This window comes from Kogia breviceps, chromosome 1 (assembly GCF_026419965.1).
Source record: "Kogia breviceps isolate mKogBre1 chromosome 1, mKogBre1 haplotype 1, whole genome shotgun sequence".
Lineage (NCBI taxonomy): Eukaryota > Metazoa > Chordata > Mammalia > Artiodactyla > Physeteridae > Kogia > Kogia breviceps.
Genome location: NC_081310.1, coordinates 57596977 through 57606507, shown reverse-complemented (window position 1 = coordinate 57606507; position 9531 = coordinate 57596977). Strand labels below are relative to the sequence as shown.

General features: G+C 48.9%; 1 protein-coding gene across 1 annotated transcript; it reads left to right on the top strand.

The window, feature by feature from the left end:
- Positions 1 to 4260: 4260 nt before the first annotated feature.
- On the top strand, positions 4261 to 7970 carry LOC136793513 (Golgi-associated RAB2 interactor protein 4-like). Its single transcript, XM_067024817.1, has 2 exons — positions 4261 to 5395; positions 7942 to 7970. Exons 1-2 carry the CDS (start codon positions 4261 to 4263, stop codon positions 7968 to 7970), a joined length of 1164 nt encoding a protein of 387 aa, XP_066880918.1.
- Positions 7971 to 9531: the final 1561 nt, after the last annotated feature.

Genomic DNA, 9531 nt, shown 5'->3' with positions numbered 1-9531 from the left:
GGGCCTTAAAGGTCAGAGTTCACGGGAAGAGTTAGCTCTTACTGTGTAGGGGGTCTCTGAAGTTAGTTTGTGGTTTTTTTTTTTTTTTTTTACTGTAAGTATAGATTACATTTTCAATTCCCAAAAGATTATAGAGTCATTTAAAATGGTGATTATGAAAATTAATGAAGCAATATGGAAAATTTTATGATGTAATGTTTAATGAAAAAAGCAAGATTCAAAGTCATTAGGTACGTTCTGATTTCAGTCATGCAAAGGTAAGCAAACGAATGAAGACATGACGGACATGAACAAAATTTAAGAGTAGTTTTGTTATGGTTGCTGAGATTTTCCAAACTTATAAAAATTAACTTTATTGAAGTATATACACAAAAACGCACCCATTTTAAGGATACATTTGGATGAATTTTGACAAATTCATACACCCATGTAATCAAGTTACAGAACATTTCCATCATTCCCCAAAGTTTCTTTTTGCCCCATCCCATTCAGTCCTGACCTGCAATCAGTAATGTCACTAGAAATTAGATTTGGCTTTTCCAGAGTTTCCGATAAATGGAATCATACAGTGTGTACCCTTTTTGTGTCTTGGCCTTTTTGCCTCAGCATAATGTTTGTATCCATCCTCCTCTTCTTCCTCAGTAAATCCTGGGCAATGTACCTAGCTAAAAGATTACACTTCCCTGCATTCCTTGCAACTAGATGTGGTCATATGATACAATGATGGCCAAAGAAACATAACTAGAAGGGTCATGTGGGACTTCTGGAAGGCTCTGTAAAAGTGAGAGGCAGACCACCTTTCTCTTTCCTTCCCCTTTCTCTTGCTGATGGCCTGGAATATGGACTTGATGAATGGGGCTCCAGCAGCCATCTTGGAATATGAAGTGACCCTAAGGATAACCAGGAAAAGACAATGAGCCTAGGTCTCTGATGACACAGTGGAGCTGCCATACCAGCTTGACTCCCTTCCTTTCAGACTGCTTTTAAATGAGAATACATATATATCTTGTTTAAGTGCAAATCTTTGGCGTTCCAAATTATCTGTAGTTGAAACTAATGCTACTTACTCCATCAGCCTTCTAGCACTATCTGATGATTTTAAATTATGTATATGTTTGATTAAAAAATAAATTTTAATTAAAAACAAGCTTTTATATCAATTCTGGCAAAAACAGTTCAAGAAAAACATCACAGACCGACATCGTTCATAAATACAGATACAAAAATTCTTGACAAAATTCTGGCCAGTTGAATCCAGCAATATGTTCAAATAATGCACCACGACCACATGGGGTTTCCCAGGAGTGAATGGCCAACTCAGCATCTAAACAACAATCAGTGTACTTGACCACATTAACAGAATGAAGGATTAAAAATCAAGTAATCAGGGCGTCCCTGGTGGCGCAGTGGTTGAGAGTACGCCTGACGATGCAGGGGACGCGGGTCCGTGTCCCGGTCCGGGAAGATCCCACATGCCGCGAAGTGGCTGGGCCCGTTGGCCATGGCCGCTGAGCCTGCGCGTCCGGAGCCTGTGCTCCGCAATAGGAGAGGCCACAGCGGTGAGAGGCCCGCGTACCGAAAAAAAAAAAAAAAAAAAAAATCAAGTATTCAGCTCAATAGATGCAGAAAAAGCATTTGAAAAACACCAATAATCCTTCACGATAAAAATGCCCAGAAAACTAAAACTAGAAGTGAATTTCTTAAACTTGACAAAAGGTAATTCTGAAATAAAACTACAGCTAACAACATACTTTATGGTGAAAGATTGAAGATTTCCCCTGAGAGAGGGAACAATGAAAAGATAACTGCTCTTAACCCATCGATTAAATTCTAGGCTGGAGCCTTTAGCTAATGCATAAAGCAAGAACATGAAATAAAAGTCACACAGTTTGGAAAGGAAAAAGTAAAACTTTCTTTACAGGCAGCATCATTGTCTACAGAGAAAATTCCAAGAAATCCTTAAAAAAAAAAAAACAAAAAAACACCAAAACTAGAATTAGTAAGTGAATTTAGCAAGGTGAAAGGACACATGATCAACACACAAAAACCAATAAACCAGCACGAACAACTGGAAAATTACAATCTTACAAATCCCCTTGACAATAATATCAGAAAGCATCAAATATTTAGGGATAAATTTACTGGAAGATGTGCAACACATCTACAGTGAATTTTTATAATACATTGTATAAGCCGAGAGATATTTAAAATGTTTAAATAAAAGACTAGATAGTATCACCCGCATGGATTAGAAGGTTTAAGATTATCAAATGTCAATTCTCCCCAAATTGACCTATAAATTTAATGCAACCATATATTTTTTTTTTTTTTTTTTTTTTTTTGTGGTATGCGGGCCTCTCACTGTTGTGGCCTCTCCCATTGCGGAGCACAGGCTCTGGACGCACAGGCTCAGCGGCCATGGCTCACGGGCCCAGCCGCTCCGCGGCATGTGGGATCCTCCCAGACCGGGGCACGAACCCGTGTCCCCTGCATCGGCAGGCGGATTCTCAACCACTGCGCCACCAGGGAAGCCCTAATGCAACCATATTTGAAGACAACTGTGGTTTCTAGACAATGACAAGATAATTCTAAATTAATATGAAATTTTAAAAATAATACAGTAAATCTAAAATTGAATAAAATAAGATTAATGCTGTAAAAGAGACACATATGAGATTCTACAATAGCACAGAGGAAGGAAGAATAGGTTCGATTAGGTAATTCAGGGGAGGCTCCTCAAAGGAGGTACCATTTGAACGGGCAGTTGAAAGATGACTGAGGACTTCCCACGTGGGCATTGATTTACTTAGGCTTTGCTGAGCATAAAAAACTACAACCCATCTCACTCAGTCAGGTAAGGGGCTTGCACGTGCAACTGTCCAGGAGAGAAGTCTCATAGAAATCTCTGGTGAGGACTTCCCTGGTGGCACAGTGATTAAGAACCCACCCGCCAATGCAGGGGACATGGGGTTCGATCCCTGGTCGGGGAAGATCCCACACGCCGTGGAGCAACTCAGCCCGTGCACCACACCTGCTGAGCCTGCGCTCTAGAGCCCAGGAGCCACAACTACTGAGCCCACGCGCCACAATGACTGAAGCCCACCTACCCGAGAACCCACGTGCTGCAACTACTGAAGCATGCACACCTAGAGCCCGTGCTCTGCCACAAGAGAAGCCACCACAATGAGAAGCCTGCACACCACAACGAAGGGTAGCCCCCGCTTGCCGCAACTAGAAAAAGCCTTCGTGCACCAACAAAGACCCAACGCAGTGGAAAAAAAAAAAAAAAAAAAAAAAAAACAAGAAGAGAAATCTTTGGTGAGACCTCACGGTTTCTGGGCTTGGAGGGCAGTTCTGCATCTGAGGTTCCTTTCCTGATCTTAGCAGCCAGAACCCCTAAATAGTTAATGTAGTCTTCTGTCTGTCTCTATCTTTCCTTGCCTCCTCCTACCAATTTTTAATGTTATTATTAAAAATCACCATCGACGTTTACTGAGATTTTATGAAAGGACAGACTAAGGATCGCCACCGCCAGCTCTACGTTATTCGATACAATTAAACCATGGGCTTAAATGGTTCAAATTTAGCCCATCATCATACATTCCTATAGATTTCATCCAGTAGCTAAATCTGGGGGAGGAAAAGAAAAAGGACCCACACAAAATTTTCCCAGTTGAAGACATTTTTATTCTAGTAGCCACCTCAGTCGCTGGCAGGATGGGCCTGTCCTCCGTGGGGGCAATAGCGCGTTTGGGAGAGGATGGGGGCCCTGCACTGGGCGGGCGGGGCGGGGCAGCTGGGGGATGAGGCAAAGGGCTATGTGACAGTGATAGGTCACAAAGGGCATCAGAGGATAAATAGGCTGTGCCAGGGCCTTAGGCCGAGAAAGTGGTTACTTCTCTCACTAGGACTGACGTTCACAGCCACTTGGGGAGATAAAAACCCAGAAGCGGAAGTGAGCTGAGGCCGACGGGGAGCCTACCATACCTCTCTACACACTTGAAGAGATTCAGCCTGGGGTCCAGCCGCCCTACAGAGTCCCCGCTGTGACCATCGGTGCCCCTACCCACACCCCTGCCTCTGGGAGACCCTGAGGCAAAGGTGGGGGCCTGTGGGCTGGGCTTGGAAGACCTGCCATAAGGCCGCCTGCGTGACGCAGGAGCACCGCAGCTCGCTCTGCTCTTCGGCCCATTAGGCCGAGGGAGGGAAGAGCCAGGGGCCCGCCTTAACCACGCTGCCTGGCAGTGATCGAAGACAGCCATGAGTGGGGACTCTCTGCTCCCGTATCACACGGCCCAGAGCAGCACCGGGCTGGGCCTGTTCAAAAGCACCATGGGGGAGCTGCAGCAGCAACTGCACAACGGCGAATACGACATATTCAAGTACGCGCCGATATTCGAGAGCGACTTTATCCAGATCACGAAGAGGGGACACGTGATTGACGTGCACAACTGTGACTGCACGGTGACCGTGGGCATCGCATCCACCAGCCCCGTCCTCCCACTCCCAGACATCATGCTGCTGGCCCGACGGGCCACCGGCTGTGAACAGCACGCTGAGCACAGCCAGCCCACCAAGGGGAAGAGCCACAAGGTTGCCAAGACCTTAGAGCTCACCAGGCTCCTTCCCTTGAAGTTTGTGAGGATCTCCACGCACGATCGTGACAAACGACAGCTGCGTGTGAAGTTTGCCACTGGCCGCTCCTTCTACCTGCAGCTGTGTGCCCCTCTGGACGCGCAGGAAGACCTCTTCCCCTACTGGGAAGAGCTGATTTACCTCCTGCGACCACCATTGGACGGTCACAGCCGCACCTACGCTGTTCCAGCCGGGGACATGATCTGCAGGACTCTGTTCGAGGAGGAGGAGGAGGACGGGAGGAGCCCGGCAGTGGAGGATTTCCAAGGAGAGTGGGATGAGGACCAGGTGAGCATCAGGAGCCTCCACACGCCCTCTGAGGTGGCCGCGGTCGGGTCTGCAGCTTTTGCTGGCGGGGAGGGGATCCAACTGGACTCCCACAAGCCCGATACCATGTCCGATGTGGCCACTGCCAAAGCAAAACCTACAGTGCTTGACAAAGAGTCAGCATCGCGGGCAACGACAAAGGTGGAGACAGCAGGGGTGGCAGGGGGCACCGCAGCGGGTGCTTTGAGCGTGGCAGAGATCAACTCTCCTGCCCCCGAAGAGCAGAGCACGGCCATAGCAGACACAGCCAGCAAGGGTCCAGGAGCAAGTAAAACCAACACAGCCACTGGGGGCACTGCGGGGAACAAGACCATCCAAAAAGCAGCCGGCCCAAGCTCAGGCGGCCGGAGAGCCACTAGAGACGACCAAAAGGAGAAAGGCTACGGCAGCCCGGGGGACAACAAGCAGGGCACTGCTCACAAAGCCATCAGCCGTGCTCCCATCACCAACGAGTCCAGGACCTCGCACAAATCGGGCAGGAGCTTACCTACAGCAAGTTCAGGTTCCATCACCAAGAGACTCAGCAGGATCGGCTCTTTCTTCAGGAATGTCAGAGCCAAGCTTACGACAAAGACAGTGTGGCCTCATCACGCGAGGAATATGTGAGCATCCCGCCGAAGGCAGTGGAAGGGACCCGAATGGAGGCCATCACAGAGACAGCAGAGAGTGGCCAGGGCCTGGAAATCACTGGTGGTGTGACATCTGAGACCACGGAGCCAGCGACCGTTGAAGGACCTAGAGCTGGGAGCTGCAAAGGGAACCAGGGCTCAGGGAAATACCCCTGGAGAGCCCATTGCAGCTTCCTACGGAAATTGAAATAAAAATCTGAGAATGCATGCCGTGTTCTGTCTGACTTTCTAGGTCCCGAAGCCCAGACGGAGCCTCACAGTGGATTCTGGGAGGTCAGCTGCGCCACAGTCTGAGACCCAGTGTCCAGTCAAGCGCAGCCCCACCTCACACACATGCTCAGCGCCAACAGCGGTGCTCCATCTGGCCTCCACTCCTTTCTGGTTTTGCCCCCCCCCCCCAGCCATGGTGGAAAGTCAGACTATGGCCTGGGAAGCTCTCCTTCACTATGCCCGGATTGTTTTTTATAAACGCTTATTCCCTCTGAAGGTCTGTAAACAAAGCAAGAACAGGGACTCATGTCCCCTCGGGCTATTCAGTGGACAGAAATAAGGGCAGCAGTAGTGGCTAGCAATCAGAACAGCAAGCACTCTCACCTAGACTTAGCTGTTCCCTTCCCAGGTATATACCCTGGAGAAACACACATGTTCTAAGGAACAACTGTGAGAATGTGTATAGCAAAAATAACTTAACAGCAAAACACAGGAAACAGCCCAAATTTCCATCAACAGAATTAATACAGCAGACTATGAAGTGAGTGCAATATTCAATAGTGAAACATAAATGAGCTACACACATTAGCATAGATCAACTTCTCCTGATTTTTAAAAACATCAAAAGAATGGGATACAATTCCACTCACGGAACCATTCTGAAACAAGCCCATTCTGAAACAAGCCCAAACAATGTATTGCATAGGGTACATGTTTTAAAAACAACTGTAGCTAAAAATGAGGGAAGAGTAAACACAAAATTCGGGACAGTTTTCTCTAGGGTGGAAAGGCTAGGTCAAGGAGGTTGACACAAGGCTGTTAGTGCTGCTGGGAATCGCTCCATCTCTTAGGCAAGATGGTAGGTACACAAGTGGTGTATTTTTCACATTTTACTAACTCTGAAATCAGCAAGGTTACCGCGGCAGTTGTGATGGAGTTATTGCCAATGCCTTTCTGTTTTTTTCACTTTTCTTTATGCACAAAAGTGATGTCAGAAAGGCTTGGCATCTTTAAATTACATTTATTTAAGGTAAAGTACAAGAACGCTGGTTTGGTTATTAGGAAAAGAAGGAACGATATGCCTACTTTCCAGGTAAGAACACTGAGGCTCAGAGAAGGTAACCTGCTCCAGTCGCACATGGGATCTTTGCAGAACAGTCATCCACCAGCCCACTTCTTTACGCAAAGCCCTGTCCGGGGCACGGGAAGGAGGCAAGCAAACAAGCCTGAGATAGGACCGGCACAAGAACCCGAGGCACCAGCATTCTTACCATCATGTTCCAAAACTACAGAGATGAGCATCAATTTTACTAGACTGAGCGGAGGGAGGGGTGGGGGCTGGGAGCCGGTTATCGGACTTCAGTGAGCTCACAGCTCTTAGCTGGCCTTCTCTCGAGAGCATCCAGACCACCCCTGAGCTGTGTCTGGCTCCCTGGCTTCTACCTCTAGCCTCTGGCATGACCCGCGCTGCAGCCATAAACAGGCTCCCACCTGGAATTCCAGCGTCCACTCCTGGAACACCCAGCGTCCAGTCCTCCTGCAGCCACTAATTAAACTTTGGAATGCCCTACTCAGAAGGGTTTTTCCATATCAAATCTTCAGGAACTTTTTTCTTCTTGGGGCTCCAAAATCAAATCCTTAACCCTCACGTGAGTGAGATTATTTGTTAGGTCAGAGCATCCTTGTTGATTGGACCTTCAGTTTGTGACTTCCACAGACCTCATCACGGGAGGGTGGGGAGAGGTCTCTTCTGTTGGTGGAGGGAATGGAGGGCACTTGGTGGGGAGCACTGATGAGAAAGCGAGACAGCCCGAGACCCACACATAGGCACTGTTGCCCCTGGCCAGACAAGGTTCCTGACCCCAGAATTAACCCAGAGCTTCCGAGAAGACTAGGAGCTGCAGGGAGACACAATGAATGGTTTACTCTCCACCAGCTTTTCCTTGGACCCAAGGTGGAGAAATTACGAAAAGATCACATCACATGCCTTTGATCTTCTGATTTCCACACAGGCAAGTGCAGCTAAACACTAGTCTGAAGGAAGAAAAAGTGTTAAAACCATGTGCATAGCCCTTAGTCGTTTATAAAGTTCTTGAATGTGTGTGCCCCCTTCTGATGCTCACATCTTTCTATTTTGCAGATAAGCAAACGGAAGTTCAGAGCATTTAAAGGACTTGCTCAGGGTGGGAGGTGATGGTGCAGAGAGGGAGCTACCTCAGTGCAACAACTTTCAGACAGTGTGCCACCCCGGTCCCGCATAGAGGTACACGGATGGTGGAGGAGACAGGACAGCACGAGTAATTATCACAACTCTGAGTGACAAATACAATCAGAGACGTGTGTTTGGGGACTGGATCTATTCAGAGGAGGGGTTTTGGGGTTAGGGAAGGCTTCACAGGGGAATTGGCACTTTTAAGGATGAATAGGGCTCAGCCAGGTGAAGGAAGTATGAGGAGCAACGGTAAAGGTGGGGGAGGGGTGGGAGATGATCAGGCCACAGGAAAGAGCGCGTGCAAAGTACAAAGGCTTGAAACGTCACGGTGTGTTAAGCAACTACAGGTATGTCAGTACCACTGGTTGGAGGGCAAGAGAGGAGGGACGTGAGGCTGGAGAATCAGGCAGCTGGGTCTTGGGGAGCCTGGGGTACTATTTGAGTGTATGGGACTTGCGGAACCACTGAAGGCCAGCGTCTGATGGGAGTAAGATCCCTCTGGCTCCAGGGTGGAGAGTTGATGGGCAGGGGGCTGTCTGGAGACACGGGGTCCTCCAGGAAGCCACTGCATTAATCCTGGCAGAGTTGGGGAGCCCTGAACCTGGGTGGCACTGGGGAGACAGAAGGGGGCAGAGTCGGGAGGTGTTGAAGAGATGGAACAGGACAATTTTCCAGCCCACATCCTGAAAGACGGGGAGCTCATGGTGTAGGTCTGGCCCTCATCTAAAGGAAGTAGACCTGACAGAGGTGGAGGTGACTTGCCCCTGTGGCGGCTATTGGTCAGTAGAGTGGGTGGCCAGAAAAGAGGCTCAACGGGAAAGCAAGGAGTAATGTGTTCAGATAGAAAACAACAGCTGCTAGACGGCTAAGGGTAAAACATCAGGATAAGGCAGCCGAGGCGGTCAGTGGGGCTTCAGCACTTGGAGAGGGGCAGAGCCCCTGAGAAGTTCCTTGTTTATCTGAGAGCCCTCCTCCCCTGGGCAAAGAGTCGCCCCAGAGAGCCCCTTGTGGCCACATGCTGGTACTGCAGGTTGGCGCTTGAATGAGGGGAGTCAGCACTGAGGCTGAGTCACCGTGACCCTTTCCCTTTGTCACACCACAATTAGTCTAATGCCAACCCCAAAGGTGTGAGCTAGGGGAGGTGGGGGGGTCTGGGCAATGAGGATGTGTCTCATCCAGGCGGCATGGCTCCAGGCCCCTGGCAGTGGAGCGGTAGAGTTTGAAATGGCTGAAAGGTCCCTGAGAGGCTGGGGATCCGAACCCAAGGGGACAATGAGTCACCGCCAAGAACAGGGGTGGAGTTAGTGCCAGGGTCCCTCTGCAGCATGGAAGCCATTTGAGAAATAACTGCTGAGCACCTACTGTGGGCAAGATAGGGAATCCGGGACCATGAGGATGTTCACATACAATACACACACACACACGCGTGCGCGCGCCTATAATACAAATCACAGCGTGGTAGTGGCCTCAGTGTACAGAAAGAGGCTTCACGGAGAAGTGGAGGGCTTAGCACAGGGA

Coding starts and splice junctions, on each gene's coding strand:
- LOC136793513 (XM_067024817.1), top strand. CDS start 4,261: ATGAGTGGGGACTCTCTGCTCCCGTATCACACGGCCCAGAGCAGCACC. Junction 5,396..7,941: donor TGCTCACAAAGCCATCAGCC/GTGCTCCCATCA, acceptor TCTATTTTGCAG/ATAAGCAAACGGAAGTTCAG.